The following is a 19,441-nucleotide window of genomic DNA, read 5'->3' as shown; positions in this document are numbered from 1 at the left end:
AATCCCGGTGACCTCATGAGTCTTCGGACTGAAACTGCACCGGTCGGCTGGGGTTCGGGTTCGTGTCGCGTTTGTTCCTGCAGGAAAAACATCAGATTAAATCACACGAAGGAAAAAGTATTCACAGTTTACCTTTTGTAAAACATCACCTCACTCCACCTGCACAGTTTTCATCTACTGGTCAGGTGGGTCCACCTCTGTGTCGTCTGTCACTGTTCGTACACGGGTAGATTCAAAACGCACAGTTTACAACAATTCAAGCAAAAATAAAAGTGGTTGAAAACAGCGGAAGTTAAAAGAGGAGAATAGAGTTAATGAAAAGGATTTAAACATGTAAATAAAAGAAAACAGGACGGTTCGACCTCAGATCTAAATCTACAGGACGAGTCAAACAAAAAAGTCAGATTTTAATGTGACGGGAAAAGAACTACAGACACAATTAGAATGTCCGGTGCTTAAAAATACACAAATATTAAAATAAAATAAAATTCCGAGGCTGTTAATGTTCTGTGTTTGTAAAGTGCTGATGCAGGATTGATTATTATGGGATTGATAAATCTACTTGTGTGTAGTTTGACTGTGGGGCCCTCGTGGATCTGGAGCTCTCCCTCAGAACAGCTTTGATTCCCACAGGTTGTATCTGGTCTCTGAACAGGCTCCAGCAGATTGCATTAGGAAAACTGGACTGAGTGATGATGATGGTTCCCTGCACATCTTCATCTTCATCATCAGGACCCGTGTGGGAGTCCGAGGGGAGGCGAGCCCTCCCTCAGGAGCCGGACAGCCAATAGGAGCCCTCCCTGGATCTCCCTGCTCTTATAAAGGCTGGTCATGGAAGAAGCTGCGGGAGAAAGTTCACCTGGAACCGGAGCGAGCTGAGGCCCAGGACCAGAAGCAGCGATGGAGCCCTCCAAGCAGACTCAGCACGGCTCCGGCGAGAAGAAGGACGCGGGGGACGGCGGCTCCGTGGTGAACGGGCACTTCGACGGGCCGGTGAAGCGGCCGGCCGCCGGCGGCGCTGCGCAGGCTCCGGGCGCGGAGAGCTGGAGGGAGGAGCGCACCCGCAGCGTGGAGGACAACGAGATGAGTCTCCCGTCCCTGGCCGCCGCCTACACCACCATCCTGCGGGGGCTGGGCGAGGACCCGCAGCGGCAGGGGCTCCTCAAGACCCCCTGGAGAGCCGCCACCGCCATGCAGTTCTTCACCAAGGGCTACCAGGAGAAAATTATAGGTGAGTGTGTAAATCCACAAATCCGCTCAGAGGAGGCTGCGGGATTTGTTCCTGCGGTCAACAGGTGTCAGGTCCGAGGGGGCAGCTCCTCCGGGGGGGGGGGGGCAGCTCCTCCGGGGGGGGGGGCAGCTCCTCCGAGGGGGCAGCTCCTCCGAGGGGGGGCAGCTCCTCCGGGGGGGGCAGCTCCTCCGAGGGGGGGGCAGCTCCTCCTCATCCACGGAGCAGCTTTTTACACTTTAAATTGATTTAAAGATAAACTCACACTCCTCCACCACTTTGTCCTTTTATTCCACTACAGGTGTTTGACAGATGCACAAAACAAGTGAACATTAGATTAAATATGAAGTATTGTTAGGAGTATTACAAACTCTCCACCCAGCCTGTGCATGATTCATACACACGCGCGTCAAACAGGAATGAAACAACATGGAGTCTGTGGAAGTCGAGGAGATCCATTCTGCAGCCCAACGTGTTTATTTCTTACATTTCTATGTTAACATTCAGTGTTTGTCTTTTCCTGAGGTATGAAAGCTTCATGTCAGGATCCACTTCTCCCTGTCAACACCTTTTTCATGTACACACATATTCAGGATTCAGCTTTTATTAGTTTGTGAAGATGATATGAAACTGAAACTTTTACATCAGATGTGAGTTTGAAGTCGACTACATTCATTTAGAGGTGAAACTCCAAACTGTCCCTTTGCTCTTCTGTCTCGCTGCGTTTCACTTGATCTTCCACCACATTCAGCTTTGTGCATTTCAACAGTTAACACGCGTAGCAAGTGTGAAGTTTATAAATAAAATGTTGTTATAGACCAAGTGAAACATGATTTAGTTCAATTATCCTCATGTGCAGCTTGTAAATGCGGCTTACACAGTAATAAACAACATGTAACCTCTAATTAGAAGTTGGGAAGATTCCTTCTGCAGATTCTGCACATATTTCTACTCAAGACTTTTGAATGCAGGAGTTTTTTCTTGCATTTCTGTTTTAGTTTCACGAGGTTGATTTATGATTCTAACATATGAAACTAAGATATTTTAACTGATGCAAAGCAGCATTGGATCTGGTTTTAACGACATTACGTAAATACATGTTTGGATATGAAATTCAGTTTGTAATTAAAATCTTTCTGTGCAGCCCGATGTGGAGTAAAGTAACATTTCCTCCCAGATGTGGTGCACTGGAAGTATATTAAAGTACTCACAAATGTCCCCAAGTACACTACTTGAGTAGAAATACTTGGTTTCTTTGAAGTAATCTGAGGACGTCAGAGTGAATTTAAATCGTCTGTGTCTTTGCCTCAAGCTTTTTTTTCCTGCAGCTCAGTGAACGAGATATTAACCATAAATATTCTGACTTTTATTGATGTGCTGTTTCATGTGAGGAGCTGAAGTTATAAATCGATTACACAAGTTAAGATAAGATCAACTTCTATTCGTCCCTCTTTGGGAAATCAGTGTGTTTATGAATCAGCAACTGATCACTGCTCATCTGTTGTTTTCCATATGAGGTTTTTCTGCTTTTCTCCTATGATTCATAAACTCAGTGTCTCTGGGGTTCAGGCTGTGAGTCGGACTAGAAGAGTCATTTTAAGATTAGACTTTAATCGACTAAACTCAGAACTGGTCTCAGGTGAGTTTCAGCACTTTGTCGTTTTGTGGGTTCTTGTCAAAACTCCACCACGATCTTTAGAGACTCTGTTAGTCGGAGCAGTTTGTGGTGATGCAGCAGGAATGGAGGAGATGTTCTGCTTGTCCGCCCCCCCCCCCCCCCCCAGTGAGCCAGTGCTCTGATTGGGCAAACAGCTCCACCACCTCCTTGTGCACAAAAGTCCAAATTCATCAAAGTGCCTCCTCCGGCCTCCTCTGCTCTGGATGTCACAGCTGCACCAGTTTCATTTTGTGGGATCGGATCACGTTAGAAAATACTTTTTTTCAATGTGGTCGTCATAGTCTTTACCCGACTCTGCTCCTCAGCGCCTTCAAATTCCTCTGTGAGATTTATCTGCGTCCTGTTTCATCCAGATGTGCTAAAAACACACCTGGATGTCTAAGAGGTGTCGCCCCCCCCCGTTCTCCGCCCCTGCCTCCTCCAGATCTCCATCTGGAGGCAGTTTGGCGGTGTGGGGGTTGTTCGGTGTGAGGCTGTAATGTTAAAGGGAGGAATGCATCTTGTCACTGGGCGGCCTCACATTCTTCTCTCCCTCGACTCACTGGGGGAACGATCGCTGTGGTTCACGTGTTTTCTAATCTTCTGGTTTGAATACGACGATGTTGGTTCATCTGAGCGTCGGCAGATGACCGACAGCTGCTGGTTCAGCCACCGATGGTTGTAAATGTGCACGTTGCTCATCGGGCGGTGGTCGGTGCTCGGTCTCTCTGCTGATTGGCTGCTACCGGAGCCTCCCCCCCTTTGATTTGTTGGGGCTTGAGAACTATTCTATATGAATACCAGATATACTAGAATGTACTGTTCTATTTGAAAACCGGCGTTACCTCTGCTGTTCGATCAAACACTTTCACCACAAGCCTCCTGGAAAAGTGCCAGATGATGCAAGAAGCAGCCAACAGCTCCTGAGTCTGTAGATAACAGCTCCTGAGTCTGTAGATAACAGCTCCTGAGTCTGTAGATAACAGCTCCTGAGTCTGTAGATAACAGCTCCTGAGTCTGTAGATAACAGCTCCTGAGTCTGTAGATAACAGCAGTGTGTTGCTGTGGACTCGTGTGTGCATGTCAGATTACACGTGCAGATATTTGTATTGTTCTATAGGCGCACGTGTCAATTCACATGAACGTCTCATCCATACAACAACACCAAGACTCTTTTCCTTCTGTACTTTACTTCTTCTTGGAACAAAAAACGAAATGTACTCGTGGTGCCAAGGCTGTAATAAACACGTTCAAATGAAACACGTGATATAAAAGTGCACTATAATTCTATATGATGCTATAAAGAGTTTAAAACCAGAGCTGGAACAGTGTTGAGATAGAGAGAGTTGAATTATATGAATGTGCTGTTTCACACCTTCATTAAACTCACAGTGAAATAAATATTTCATCAATGTTTCCAGTGATTAAAGCACATGCAGGTATTGTTACAGCACTTTCTGTACTTTCAAAACAAAAACTACATTTCACTTCGATGTCTCTCTCTTACATTCATCGTTGACTTCCTTTTAAAAAAAATCCTAAATCTCATTAACTATAATTAGGTGGAAGCTGGGACCTGTTCCATCAACTGTCATGTTTGACTGGGATCCAGTATGAAATCTGACTGTGTCTCAGAAGAACAGAGCTCTTATAGGTCTGTGGTCGTATATGAGAATAACTGCAGGAAATGAATTCTGGACGGAAGAGACCATTGAGAATAACAGTCCGACACACTCTGGCTGAGAGTTGAACAGACGCCAGCGGGTTTTACGCCAACGAGATCGTAGACGTCATAAGTCGGCGCTCGTGAGGCGTTCGATACCTCGTCCAGCTTTCGTCACAACGTGAGCCTGAAATCCTCTTGTTGTCGAGCACGTGACGGAACAGCAGCGAGGAGAGAAGTTATGCAGAGATTAAACAGGAGCTTAGTTACAGGAGGAGAAAGAAACTTTCCTCCAGATGTGACGCTCGAACCTAAATCTTGAGTTTTTATCAGACGAGAGAATCTTGTTCCTCACAGTCCGAGAGGGTTCGGCTTTTTTACTTCAAACCTAAGAAAACTGCTCGTGTGGTGTCATCCAAGTGTCCACAAGCCCCGACATTCGTATTCCACTCAAAATCATTTACACCAACTTTTTTAACCGAACGCAGCTTTCCACTCAACACCTGTTTGACTGACGGCTGACCGACACGTTCAGGGAGAGAAGAACACCTTCAAGATCGTCAGCTGATTGTGTGGTTGCCCGGCAACAGACAACGTCAACAACAACAGTGGCGTCCGAGCGTCGGGGATCCTCGGGTTCAAATTAAAGAGAAACTAATTTCCTGAGACTCAGCAGATGTGAAACCTGATGGAGAACAAATATATAAGGGGTGTGTGTGTGTGTGTGTGTGTGTGTGTGTGTGTGTGTGTGTGTGTGTGTGTGTGTGTGTGTGTGTGTGTGTGTGTGTGTGTGTGTGTGTGTGTGTGTGTGTGTGTGTGTGTGTGTGTGTGTGTGTGTGTACATTTCCTATACATAGTCGTAACCCTGGGCATTTGGATGATGAGTCACCCCTGTACATCCCTGCCTTTTAACACACACATCATCCAAACGCGCCCAGGGTTACAACTATGTATAGGAAATGTGCACACACACACACACACACACACACACACACACACACACACACACGTACGTGACTGTTTGAACAATGAATGAACCTTGTTTATTTAGTCTTTGCACAGTTTCCTGCTTCATACAGAGTCAACACATGGCCTCTTCTCTTTGTGTGTGTGTGTGTTAGACATCTACACACACACACACACACACACAGAGCAGGCAGCACTATTGAACGTAGACCTGATGATGGGTAACGTTGTCATTTCCTGACACCAGCTTCGTCTCTGTCACCCAGAGCGTCCGACCAGCTGCTGCTCTTTATTTACTTCAGGTTGATTTAATGTTGTTTCCTCCAGTGTGTGTGTGTGTGTGTGTGTGTGTGTGTGTGTGTGTGTGTGTGTGTGTGTGTGTGTGTGTGTGTGTGTGTGTGTGTGTGTGTGTGTGTGTTTGTGTGTGTGTGTGTTTGTGTTTGATAAACAACTTCCACTGTATCTGCTTGTGTAAAAATCAGCAGTGAGAAATTAAATAAAAGAATAATTCTGGTTTATAACATCAGATTCTTCTTATTTTCATGATCCCGTTGATTGTTCGTATCACTTTAAAAAAAAAACCGTTGCACTTCCTGTCAAGTTTATCGTTGAGTTCTGGGAACTCGGCTCGATTTCTTCAGGTACGTCTAAAAATCAATAAGATTCCGTCATGATGCCGACACAACCAGGTTTATTGTGTGTTTCTTTAGTCTTTGTTGTGTTTGAACATTATTAACTTTGTGGGAACAATGTTATCAGCAGCGAAGTTTCTTTACTTTGTCCTTGATTAGAAAACTTTGGGAACAGGATTAAAACTTTGTTACTGCGTCGGCCTGAAGGCGACTTTATGAAGCGATCCGTTGTTCTTCTTTGTGGGTTAATAACTAAAGTGTCCCGGAGCTGGTTCAACTGGTTCAACTGGTTCAACTGGTGAAGAAGAATCGACCTCAGACAACCACAATCTCCCTCAGCTGGGTTCTGATCTCATGCAGATGTTTAGGCGACTCTCTGTTCGGCTGGTTTGTCGCCTCATCACTTTGGTCCAGACCGAAATATCTGAACAACTGTTTGAAGAACCATGAGATTTTGTTGTCATGGTCCCCAGAGGACGAATCCTACTGAGTCCCAGAATCCCAGTTTTTGACGCCTCAGGTTTGACGTCAGAAAAGTGTTTGTTCCGTTGTTTCATTTGATCTGGTTAGTTTTGTTTTGTTGTAGCTTTTCATGCTTCCTGTCGTCATCGCCGAAAAGTGTGAAATTATCCAAATATGGTTCAAACTTCTGCAGAAAATATGAGGAAGACTAAGAATCTTGATTTGGCTCTTGAACGATGAAGACGAGGGCACGATGAACGATTCCGTGGTGTCGCTCAAACTGCGTCACAAGCAAACACAATAAGCAGCAGAGACGGAAGCAACAAGTCAGTGTGCTCTCTGTTGTTCAGGTGACCCCCCCCCCCCCCCCCCCCCCCACACCTCCCACCTCCCACCTCCTTCCCTCTTCCTCTCACAGATAGCGAGGCAGGAAATTAAAAAGTGCGGCGGCGAGAGCGAGAGGCGTCGTCCTCATCACAAACTGATAACGACGGTTTATTGAGCCTCCGGCGACCGAAAAATGCAATAAAGCGACAACAGGAAGGAGCGGAGCTATAATTAGACGACGGTGTTTGCAGGAGAGAAACGACGGCGGCGACGATGAAGAGGGCGGTCGAGGTGACCGGGCGTCACGTGACGAGGCTGTGGGCGGAGCCTGTGTCCCCGAGGGCGGGGACCGTGATGCAGGGAGGATTTTAGACGCATTATAAAATGTCTGAAAACTGAAAAGTCATAAAAGCAAATCGATCGAATCAATGATTAAATATTGAAGCTGCAGTCGAATTTGAATGAAGTAAGTCAGCGGAGTTCAATTATAATAATAATAATAATAAACTTCATATTTTTCAGGTGCAATCAGGAAGATTTTGTTCTTTTCATTTAATTTCATCCCTCGTTTATTTTTATTTTTTTTCTGCAGACGTGCTGAACGACGCCATCTTCGACGAAGACCACGACGAGATGGTGATCGTCAAAGACATCGACATGTTCTCCATGTGTGAGCATCACCTGGTGCCCATCTTCGGCAGGGTGAGACACACACACACACACACACACACACACACACACACACACACACACACACACACACACACACACACACACACACACACACACACACAGATGAATTTCAGATTTTCAGCCTGAGACTTTTGATCGAACTCAAGATGTCACTCTTCATTTTTTCGCAATTTTCTCTTTCTCTCTTTTATCGACTTAGCAATTAATAATAAAAAAAAAAAAGGACAATACTGAATTACAGGGTTTAGTTCAGGTGTGAGACAGCGGCTGTATTAAAAAAGAATCGATGCACATCTGTACGGCTGCACATCTGGTTCACTAGCGCTCGGTTTTAATTTAAACTTTGCACATTTGTACTTTAGCTCATCAACACTTTTTTACTTCTCATGAATTTTCCATTTCCTAAACCAGCTCTGTCTCTGTCCAGGATCTCAACCACACTCTGTTTATTTAAATCCACCTTTTCAGCACAAAGGTCTTTATGTGAACAGCAGAAGCTGCTGGTTGTTGTTGTTGTTGTTGTTGTTGTCGTCGTCGTCGTCACAGAAACAGAGAGACGGTTTATTACCTCAGACCAGTTTGTCCTGTTTTCCCCGCTGGTTTGATTTCTTGGAGAACAACAACACAGACACGTTTAGAGGACGGTTCTCTGTGAGTGTAACTTGAGACTGTTGAGAGGTTTGAGCTCTTCTGACATTCTACTAACGTAAAACTTTTATTGTCTTAAAAGTACTTTACTGATAAAGTCTGATTGATTGATTGATTGATTGATTGATCTTCAGACCAAACTCCATTGGCTACTGACTGTTAAGTTTTGGCCTTTATTTAGTTTTATTGTTTTACTTGTTTGTGTTTTATTCTCTTCTCTTCTAGTCTCTTCTCTTCTCTTCTCTTCTCTTCTCTTCTAGTCTCGTCTCTTCTCTTCTCTTCTCTAGAAAGTAGAAAGTGTGTGTTCAGGTTTGTCGTGAGCTTCAGACGAAGCTTTAAATCTTCATGATTTGATTTTAAGAAACTGCCTCAGACGTTTATCTGAGGAAACATCGGTCTGTGTTTAATCTGGAGACAGAACATGAGAAACAATCAGATTAGCTGGGATCTGTTTATCCTGCACTTGTTTTACTTCCCTCTCTCTGACATCATCGCCCTCGTCTGAAGCCTGATTGGCCTCTTCTCTCGTTCTCTCTTTCTCTCTTTCTCTCTTTCTCTCGTTCTCTCTTTCTCTCTTATCCCTCCATCGCCTGCAGGTGCTCGTCAGTTAAGACAAAAGAGGCAGCTGAAGCTTTTCCACTGTTTAAATGGGCTCTGATGAATCACTGTGTGTGTGTGTGTGTGTGTGTGTGTGTGTGTGTGTGTGTGTGTGTGTGTGTGTGTGTGTGTGTGTGTGTGTGTGTGTGTGTGTGTGTGTGTGTGTGTGTGTGTGTGTGTGTGTGTGTGGTGACACCAGGTGGCTGTTTATTTTCCTGAACCTCCTCCCTCTCCTCCTTTCGCCTCTTTAATAACCTCTCATCTGTCAGTCAGTCTGTGACTCAACACTTACTGTGCTCCTCTTCCTCCTCCTCTTCCTCTGTTCCTGCTTATCATCCTCTTCCTCCTCCTCTTCCTTCTCTTGCTCTTTTTCCTCCTCTTCCTCCTCCCCTTCATTCTCTTCCTCCTTTTCTTCATCCTCCTCTTAATTCTCATCCCCTTGCTTTTACGTGTCCTCATCCTCCGCTTCCCCTCTTTTCATCCTACTCTTCCTCCTCTTCATCCACCTTCTCCTTTTCTTCATCCACCTTCTCCACTTCTTCTTCATCCACCTCTTTTTCCCTCTCCTCCTCATTTTCCTCTTTCTTCTCATCCTTTTCTTCTCCTCCTCTTCATCCACCTTATCCTCTTCCTTGTCCTCCTGCCCTCCTTGCTCTTCCCCTTCGTTTCCTCCTTTTCATCCTCCTCTTCATCCAGCTGTGTGACTGTTTCCATGTTTGCTGCACCTGAACAGTTTATCTCAACTGTTCAGAGGTTATATATATATACACACACATCCTCCTCTTGTCGTGTCCCTGTTGCTCGTCCGTGTGGAGATGATTCTTGTTTTTTAACGTGGCTCCACTGTCGCTCACAGCTTGTTCCAGTAAATGTGAACAACACGAGCAGATAAGTGGAGGCGCTCGGTTTGATGTCTTTGATGCACAGAGGGATGAAGAGGAAGAAGAAGAAGAAGAGGAAGAAGAAGAAGAAGAAGGAGAAGAGATATTTGCAGCCCCTCTGCTGCTGCTGCCCTTTCTCTCGTCTCGTCAACAAATTGAATTTGACATTTGAGTGGAGCGAACACGTGTAAGAGAATCAGAGCCTCCAGACGATTACAGCCGCGATTCTCCAGCCGACCACTCGTCTGTTGCTCGTCTGTTGCTCGTCTGTTGCTCGTCTGTTTCTCTCTGACGCTCATATTGAAATCCTGTTTTACTTTTCTCTTCCTCGTTGATGATCTTGTGTCGTAAGGATGAGACACACATTTTTTATTACCATTGGGAGATTGGATTTTTTGGGACATTTTGACAGATTTCCCAGAGAATAATTCCATTTCCGTGTTTGAATGGGTATTTTTTACTTTCTTCAACGTTGTGAGAGTGATTTTTTAAAAGTTTTTAGGTTTCGTTCGTGTGGTTTATACGCCCACGATCCACCAGCTCTCTCCCGGTGGCTCATTCTCCGCTGCTTGTTCAGTGCTGTGGCTCGGGGGGAAAAGCGGTTGAAGTGGTCTTGGGTGTGTGTGAATGCTGTGTGATGGTAAATCCACTATAACTGTATGAATATTTCAAAAAATATAAAACTCACTTGCTCTTTCGGTTTGGTCGTGTAGTTCAGAGGAAACTGTGTCGTACTTTATGTCTGTGTCTCACCGACGCCAGGGAGAAATCAAACAACTGACCGTGAACTCTTCTCTCTGTGCAGGTTCACATCGGTTACCTCCCCAACAAGAGAGTCCTCGGCCTCAGCAAGCTGGCCAGGTGAGGACACACTCCCTGTGTGTGTGTCTGTGTGTGTGTCTGTGTGTGTGTGTGTGTGTGTGTCAGAGAAAGCTGGTGTGCGTTTAAGCTGATTATTAAAACGTGTTTGTGTGTGTACTCGTGTAGAATCTGATTCCACTGACCCCAATACCTTCAGGCTTATCACGCTAACACCCCTCACACACACACGCACACACACACGCACACACACGCACACACGCACACACACACGCACACGCACACTCAGTACAGCTGAACCATTCACACCATTAAGACAAAAACAAAGCTCTTACTACACTGGTGAGTTGTCGCCTGCTGCAGCTTCTGCTGAACACTGGGTGGCGCTAATTAAAAACCTGCAAAGCTTCGGAGAGAAAGCGAAAAATACTGGAGGAGATAAAACGTCTTTGGAGAGAAATTCCAGTTTCGTGTTTCAGTAAAGATGAACATCGGAGGGGCGGAGCTTCAAACTAATTTTGGGGGTTCGGTCTCTTGCCCAAGGTGACTGGGATCGAACTGCCGATCGAGTTCAGACCCAGCTCCGACATGGTGGACATGACGTAAGAGCTGCTGCAACAAGCATGAACATAAAGTCACGATTCAGAGATGATTGATTAGAACATTTCCTTTAAATCGCCCGGTGAGAAGAACAGAGCGGCAGCTTCTTTACCCTCAAACGTACGAAGCAGCTTTTGCTCTTTTCCTTCACGTCCGTGTGCTCGCGTGACATTTTCTTCGAGGTGGACGAGGTCGAATTTGTCCAAAGTGTTTTCAGTCAGAGAGAAGAGCAGCAGGTGGAAGGTCGTCTCGGAGGATCCGTGGGTTTTTCACGTCTGAAAAGCAGCTGCAGCTTTTTATTGTAAAGTCACAGAACAACTTGTTTTCACTGAATTTAACTTAAATAAAGTATCCGATTACTTCCTCCGATCTTACTCGTCTTCTCTCTCCTCAGGATTGTTGAAATCTACAGTCGGCGACTACAAGGTATGAATCAGTGACTAATTCCTCCGCAGTTCAGTTCAGTTTTTTTTTTTTTTCAAACTGTGTTTTTCTCTTTGTCTGTTTGATGTTCGTGCGTCTGAACGACCTCAGTTCAGGAGAGGTTGACCAAACAGATCGCCGTGGCGATCACCGAGGCCCTGCAGCCCACCGGGGTGGGCGTGGTCATCGAGGCAACGTAGGTTACGACACTTTTACTTTTCATATTTTCCTCCTTTTCTCTCGCTTCACCTTCTTTATTCCCTCCTTCTTGTTTTCTCATGTGTCGCTTTATCTTTTACTTTTATTGAATCATTTCATTTCCTTTTCTTCAACCACCTGTTTTAATATTACTTCTCAACTCTGCTCTTCATTTTCATTGGATTCATTTATTTGAATTATTCAAAGCATTTTACTTCCTTTTCTTTACTTTTACTTCACTTTGTTTCCTATAAATTTCTTATATTTTTCTCTTCTTTTTCTTCATTTCAGTTCATTTTCACCTCCTCCGTTATATTTCATCACCTCATTTCTTTTTATTTATTCTTTTTGTTTCCTCCTTTTCTTTTTTTAATTCCTTTCTTCATTAATTTAACGTCTTCATTTTTATTTCCTTCTTTCCTGTCTTGCCGTTCACCCCTCTCCCTCTCTCCTCCTCAGTCACATGTGCATGGTGATGCGTGGCGTTCAGAAGATGAACAGTAAAACCGTCACCAGCACCATGTTGGGAGTTTTCAGAGAAGATCCAAAAACCCGAGACGAGTTTCTGACGCTGATCCGGAGCTGAGGAGGATGAAGCTCCTCCTCCTCTTCCTCCTCCTGTTGCCTGGGTTACCTCCACCTGCACGGACCAGCCATCCTGCTAAATGTGTGTGTGTGTGTGTGTGTGTGTTTGTATGTGTGTGTTTGTATGTGTGTGTGTGTGTGTCCACTGGTTTTACACGGTCAGATCTAGTCAAACGTTACTGGACAGAGTTTGTCAGAGGTTGAGGACTTGTTGTTTACTTTCAGGCCACAGGACTTTAGCCCTTTTGTCCGTGTGTGTGTGTGTGTGTGTGTGTGTGTGTGTGTGTGTGTGTGTGTGTGTGTGTGTGTGTGTGTGTGTCAGTCAATCAGTTATCAACCTCGTAACAAACCAAGAGTTTAGAGGAAAAAAGATCCACCATGAAACGTCAGGTCAGGGACGCTGGTCAGTTTGTGTAAAAAACAAAATCACCTCTGAGATTATTTTCATTTACAGCAAACATTAAAATGAGCTTTTCTTTAAATGCACATGAACTTAAAACATTAGATATTAATCGCTGGTTTTATTCACCTCAAAAATCAACAAAATGTTTCATCTGCTCAGACAAAGAATCATTTTTTTTAATGATTTGTTTTGTTTCAAATTCAAAGTCTTTCAGTTTTCCGACATTTCACAGATCAAATGACAAATCGCCTCATTGAAAAGAAAGAATTTAAAGATGAATCGAGGATTTTAACCGTTAACGTCGGGGATTTGTTTCAGAAACACGCGTCGACAGTCGATTAATAAAGTTTTGTTGGAAAAAAAAAAAACTGGTTAGTTTTTCCAGAATTAGCATTAACTTTTATTTTACAAACAAACATTGTTTACTCAGTCTTGTTTAGATCGTAAACAAAGATGGACGACGCGTCTCCACTTCCTCCAGAAATGAAGCCAAACACAACTCGGATGACGAATGTCGCCATTTTGCATCGATGACGTCACTTGCAGTCAGTCAGTGCATTCGTGATCGTGAGAGTGGAGCCGTGGTAACGATGCCCCGCCCATACATGCTCTTAACCAATCAGGAGTCAGCCGGGTTTTTTTTACCATTAAACAAACATCAGTGTGATAAGAAGTAACTAAAACGACAGAAAGCAACTTCGACAAACTTTTATTGGACTTTTTAGTTTGGTCCCATCTACTAACACGGAGGAGACAGTGTTTATGAGCTATGCTGCAGCCGACCACCAGGGGGTGACCTTTTGGGAGCCGTCATGTCATCCATCTTGATTTTCAGTCTGTGGTTAAACGTCAGTTGATTTAAAACTCGAACTGATTCCATGAAGCAGCTTCATCTGAAAACGACACCAGATATTTGTATTATGATGATGATACATATTAATGTTATCATCTCCGTCCTGCGTGAAGATCTTTGTGCCAACTCGCCTCTCGATTCAAACCAAAAAAACGACTTCACGGTGACGCTGCAGACTCAGAAGCTTCAGATTCCACGAGAGGAAAATGAAAAGTGTAAAATTAAACGTGTGTGTGTTTTCTTCTTTACAGTTGTCGTCCCAGCAGATGAACACTGTGGACATGTGTGTGTGTCTTTGTGCTTTTTTAAATCTCCGTGCGTCATAATGTCCCCACACAGATTTTGGAAGGTTTTAACTGGAGTTGTGTGTGTGTGTGTGTGTGTGTGTGTGTGTGTGTGTGTGTGTGTGTGTGTGTGTGTGTGTGTGTGTGTGTGTGTGTGTGTGTGTGTGTGTGTGTGTGTGTGTGTGTGTGTGTGTGTGTGTGTGTGTGTGTGTGTGTGTCTGTGTGTGTCTGAGGGAAGATGTTGTCGTATCCGTGGCCTTGTTGAGAAGGTCGGCCTGTTTCTTTGGCCCCTTCACCATCATTGTCACTTTATGTACTGTGTTGATTTCAAAGACTTTTTAATCAAAGAAAATAAATTGACTGTCTGTGACGACGACCGTGTGATTCTTCATCAGACACGACACTGACATGTGTGTGTGTGTGTGTGTTGCACTGAAAAACCTCACACAGATGTTTAGACTGAAAAACAACATCTGCAGCGAACTGAACTTTTCCTCGAATGTTGCATCACCGTTTACTTTTGTCTTTCCTCATCTCGAACAGTAGAACCAACTTGAAAAGGTGTTTCCTGCTGAAAACGCAGTGTGAACGCGGAGCTGCTGAAATGCTCTGATGAATCCAGCTGAAAATATAAAGTGTTTGCAGAAAATCAAAGTTGAGAAACGTCCTGAACAAGTTGAACGTTTCAGCTCGAAGCTCGAAATCAGTGAAAGTGCAGAGGAGGAGTTTAGAGACTGGAAAAGCAGCGAAAGAATAAAAACTAATCTGTGGATTCTGAATCAACTTTTACACGAGAGAGAGAGAGAGAGAGAGAGAGAGAGAGAGACTCAGCAGAGTTTCGTAACATCACGTTCACGTGTTTCTGCAGTTTTACGTTCGAAACTGTGATAAAAACTGTGACCTTGTGTTTTTCTGTGTTTCATCGTCGTCGTTTATCTCCACGATTATTTAAAAACTGCAGAGTTTAACTGACAAGTATTTCCTCTGTGGTTATAAAATAATTAAATCAAACGTGTGATTATTGTGCCGGAGGATTTAAAACTGTTTTTGTGGAGTTTCAGTCCGAATCATCAGATCTGAACCCAAATCACAGCCTCACCATGAGTCATCACTTTTTGATTTCACCTGTTTTCTCAGGTTCAGGTCATTTCATCTTTTTTATCATGAGAAAACATTATTTATATTTACACCACGACTGGGAAATACTGAGGAAAACTCACAAATATTAATTCAAATGAAGATAAAAAAAACCCCTTTGTGCTCATGTTCAGGTTTAAAAGAAGATAAAAAACATTCGCCTGTGAAGAAAAGATGAAAACACACAGTTACCGTCCGAGAGGTTGAACTTTGTTCAAGTTTGGATCCAATAAAACCAAGAATTAAAAGTTTGCTCAACAAACTCCAGAGTGTGAAAACTCCAGAGTGTCCCTTTAGTTCCCTCTAGTGGTGGAACTTCAAACTTGACTTCAACTGGAGTCATTTTCATGATTCTGCTCAAACTTTATAAAAGGTTTTGGAGCAAATTTTTTCAGGGATGGAATCAAAGCCTGTAGAGTAGTTTCAACTCATAAAAAATATTTAAGCCTCCAAACAAAGATTTTAGGTTTGAAAGAAGTTGAGTCAAAGATGTGACAGCGGGAGGAGGAGGAGGAGGAGGAGGTCAGTGTTTGAAGCTGCTGCACAACATCTGCAGACAGGTTTTTAGAGATGAGTTTTTTTGTTTTCTATAGATACAACTTTCTTCAGAAATAAAAGAGTTATTCTTTAGAGGAAACACCTTTTTGAGAAGTTTAAGAGTTCAGGTGTTGAATTCATCGACGTACTTTGGTTTAAACCCTTTTTCCTTAAAGTCCATCTGAAGGCCTGAACCCGGTTTCACGGTCGACAGTGAATCACGCACACAGACACGTGGGAGGAGTTACAACTTTTTTTCTTTATGTATAACGGGGGCATGCCAAATCACAGCATTCTGGTTTGTCGCGACAAAATTACAGCAAGAGACATTGAAATAAAAACACTTGAACGTTTTTTTCCCAACACACACACACACATCCTCACTGTCACACACTCCCACTCACACAATTTTTTTTTTTTTGTACAGACCAGAATAATTCATAACTTCATATCAGCATTAAAAATAAAAGTACCTACAGAAAACAGAAACAGCAGCTCACGCTCACACTGCTTCAACGTTCAGGTGGAAGTTTGACTTTCACATTTAGTCTGTCAGACACGAAGCTGCTGTCATTGGAGGATGTGAAGGTTTTAAAGCCAAAATATACATTCAAGGTTTATTCATTAGAAAATACTGAAGATAGTTTTTTAAAAATTTGAACCCATTTTAAAAGCGGTTCATCAACGACAACAAGGAGAAACACAGAGTGGAGTTTACGGGTTTTTTTGGCTTTTCAAGCAACACGAGGAGAATTTTCTTCTCCTGTGAGAACTCAACAAATGTTGGATGGTTTCTGAAGAAATAAATAAAACTTGAATCAAAAGAACATCATCACCTGCAGCACGTTGGATCAGTAAAAACCTGAGTGTGCACAATGATCTCAGGGTGAAACTGAAGCATCTCACTGATGCAGAAGTGATTTAGGTTGTTTTTTAAAACTGTCATAGTTTGATAATTGTAAGAATCAATGTATCATGGTTACAGCTCCCATGGAAAACACAAAATAAAAAGGAATAAAATCAAAAAGGAATAAATTTGGGCTCTGTGGGTGAATATTTTTTACTTTTTGAGAGAACGAGGAAATTTAACAGTTGAGAAATGAATTGAAAATAAAAACAACGTTAGGGCTGAACTGTCAGTGGATTAAGGCACAGTGATCAGGCAGAAAGACACGCGACCATACATCAGATCAAAGGAAAGACAATAAGAACAAAGGAAATCCGTCATCGCTCTGAGCTGCAGTGTGAACGTGAGCCGACACGGCTGCTGTAACATTTCACCTTTTTTTTTTTTTTTTAACGTCCATATAAAACCATTTACATTTGGGGGTAAATGTCTCGAGTACAAAAAGAAGGCACTGCCATTTGTTATTCTAAATATGACTTTCCCAGCCTTGTGCATGCAGTTTTTAAAATATAAATTACACCTGTTCTCTCTCTCTCTCTCAATTCCCTCCTTTTCTTTTTCTCTGCGTTTTTTTTGTTTTCCTCAGTTTTTTTTTGTCTTTTTTCTGGGTTTTTTTTTATTATTAAACATACAATATTCTTTTGTCAAATATATACGTAAGCCTGCAGTCAATACAGGACATCGGCTCTTTGATAAAATAAAACTAAATGAAGTGAAGGAGCACAGTCGAGCTGCTTTACAAAACAAGAAGAAACTCTTCATTCCTCATCGACACAAACTGAATAAACTGCAGAATCCATGAAAACAGAAAGATACAAAACAGCATATATGTCTCGACTTAGAGTACGTAGGTTTTTTTTTTGGAATAATGAGGCGTTGTCTAACTGGTAATACTGCGGAGTGCACAGCGGCAGAAGCTTCCCTGGACCCCCCACCGAGCTGATATGCGTTCAGAGGAAAGTCTAAATAAAGCATTTGGTTGGAGACGCGTACTGATCCAGAACCTCGGAGCCGAACCCCTCCAGCGTCCCGCTCCGGGTTCAGACGCCTCCTTGACCCAGAGCTGCTGCAGGAAAACCACAGGCGGCGATTTGAACTCTAAAATACAAAACGTGTTGCTCTGTTACTTCATCCAGAAAAATAATCACGTAAACCGGTTGAACGCTAGCTCCAGAAAAAAAAAAACGTGGCACAGATGAGAAAGCGGAATTCAAGCTCCCGAACTTTGCATCAATATGTTTGATATGAAAGTCAATAAAAATAATACAGGTTCGATAATCCCTTGGATTGTGTTTCCTATTGAACGGCTGCAGGTTTCGATTTAACAGGTGATGTAAAGACATTTAAAGGCTGCGGGAGGTTTTCTTCCCGTCAACAAATCCCATGAAAAGACAGAAATCACCAATTAATCAATTAACAAGTACTGAGTGTGTGTCTGTGTGTGTGTTAAACTGTCATGTCATGTACATTCATACACTGTAGTTCATCTTCACACATCTGTTGTGGTGTCAGATGTGAATTAACCTGCTGGAAGTAGTCGCTTCCTGTTTGTGGGTTATTCCCTCCAGCCGAGGAAGTTGTTGACACCCGTTTGTGTACTTGTATGCAGGATTACACAAAAACCACTAAACAGATTTTCCCCAAACGTGAGGACGTGATGGGGCCTGAGAAGAACTCGTCACGTTTTGGTGCAGATGTAGATTAAGCTGCAGATCTACTTTCTTTAACATTGCAAAGTCAGTAAGTCATCACTTATAAATCAATTCACACAATTTTACAATGAGCTCTAGAAATGAGCTTCTAATGGGAACTTGTCAAATGTATCACAATGAATTCCTGGATTCAACCTCTTAATCAAATCTGCTCCAAAAAGTCTGTGAGTTCTCCCTTGGTCCTGAAACCACGGGAATCAGTTCAGTAGTTTGTGTGTAATCCTGCAAACAGACACACAAAAAGAAAACACAACCTCCTATTTTCAAACTGTTTCTACAATTGTATGAATCAGAATCGGTGAGAAACACACACACACACACACACACACACACACACACACACACACACACACACACACACACACAGGGAAAGTTTCGACTAAAAATGTAAAATACTGAGAGAACAAGTTGTTGAATTTGTCTTTTTCATGGGATTTGTTCAGAATAAGAAAAATACAGAATAAAGCCGCTCATGCTCAAAGTAACACATCTGGACATCGTCTCCCACTGAAAGTCTTAAAGTGAATAACACGTCCACAGCACCGAGTTCAGACTCCACATCTCACATCCTAGTCTACGAAGGCCCGGAGTGGACCCGTCTACTTCCTGGCCCGCTACAGACCACAACAAAAGGAAACCGCACCACTGGTTCGGTTATTTCTTTTGCCGACAGCTCGTCTGACGTGAGACGGAAACTTCTCAAAAACAAAACCTCAACATGACACCGATAGATACAAACATGGTTATAGAGCAACAACGGCAACAAAACAACAACAGAGAGAAGTCAACAATAACTATGTTAATATTTGAGATGTACGTATGGTCACCAGCCATAACATGTTAATACATATGGTACTTTAAATAATAATACACCTAAATGAGTAAAAGTATCACCTCTGCAAAAAATTATGAAATAAAAAGAATAAATAATTGTATTTAAGTACTGATTCATGTGGCAGTGACACTCAGACAGACTGAGTGTGATGAGATCTCGATGCTGAAGAGCATCAGATAAAAACGACGTCAAACGTGCGACGCCAGTTTCAGGATGAAAAGGTTCACGTCACATTCGTGCTTTGGTGGAATCTTCATGTTCGTTCCCTCACACACTAAACCTGTGTGTGTCTGTGTGTGCGCAGACATCTGACGTCACGTTCAACCAGTCGATAGCTTCTGCATGTTTTATCTCCTATGATCCAGGTCAGACCCTGAACGCATCACTGCTGGTT

The 19,441-nt window shown here is 43.1% G+C and overlaps 1 protein-coding gene and 1 long non-coding RNA gene across 2 annotated transcripts; one reads left to right on the top strand and one right to left on the bottom strand.

The window, feature by feature from the left end:
* Positions 1 to 847: 847 nt before the first annotated feature.
* Positions 848 to 12,832, top strand: gch1 (GTP cyclohydrolase 1). Its single transcript, XM_034569749.1, has 6 exons — positions 848 to 1,231; positions 7,528 to 7,637; positions 10,560 to 10,615; positions 11,568 to 11,599; positions 11,708 to 11,792; positions 12,254 to 12,832. Exons 1-6 carry the CDS (start codon positions 901 to 903, stop codon positions 12,378 to 12,380), a joined length of 741 nt encoding a protein of 246 aa, XP_034425640.1. The 5' UTR covers positions 848 to 900; the 3' UTR covers positions 12,381 to 12,832.
* On the bottom strand, positions 2,750 to 18,524 carry LOC117752807. The gene is made up of 3 exons (XR_004612148.1): positions 16,430 to 18,524; positions 6,660 to 6,661; positions 2,750 to 2,762 (listed from the first exon to the last, which is right to left on the bottom strand). It is a non-coding gene; the product is annotated as an uncharacterized LOC117752807 (long non-coding RNA).
* Positions 18,525 to 19,441: the final 917 nt, after the last annotated feature.

Source organism: Hippoglossus hippoglossus, chromosome 3 (genome assembly GCF_009819705.1).
Source record: "Hippoglossus hippoglossus isolate fHipHip1 chromosome 3, fHipHip1.pri, whole genome shotgun sequence".
NCBI lineage: Eukaryota > Metazoa > Chordata > Actinopteri > Pleuronectiformes > Pleuronectidae > Hippoglossus > Hippoglossus hippoglossus.
This window is presented reverse-complemented; position numbering and strand designations above follow the sequence as displayed.

What these genes read in the sequence shown, in the direction of transcription:
- gch1 (XM_034569749.1), top strand. Translation starts at nt 901, where the DNA reads ATGGAGCCCTCCAAGCAGACTCAGCACGGCTCCGGCGAGAAGAAGGAC. An exon ending in TGGTGCCCATCTTCGGCAGG is followed by an intron (nt 7,638 to 10,559) that starts GTGAGACACACA and finishes CTCTCTGTGCAG; the next exon opens with GTTCACATCGGTTACCTCCC. An exon ending in GGCGTGGTCATCGAGGCAAC is followed by an intron (nt 11,793 to 12,253) that starts GTAGGTTACGAC and finishes TCTCCTCCTCAG; the next exon opens with TCACATGTGCATGGTGATGC.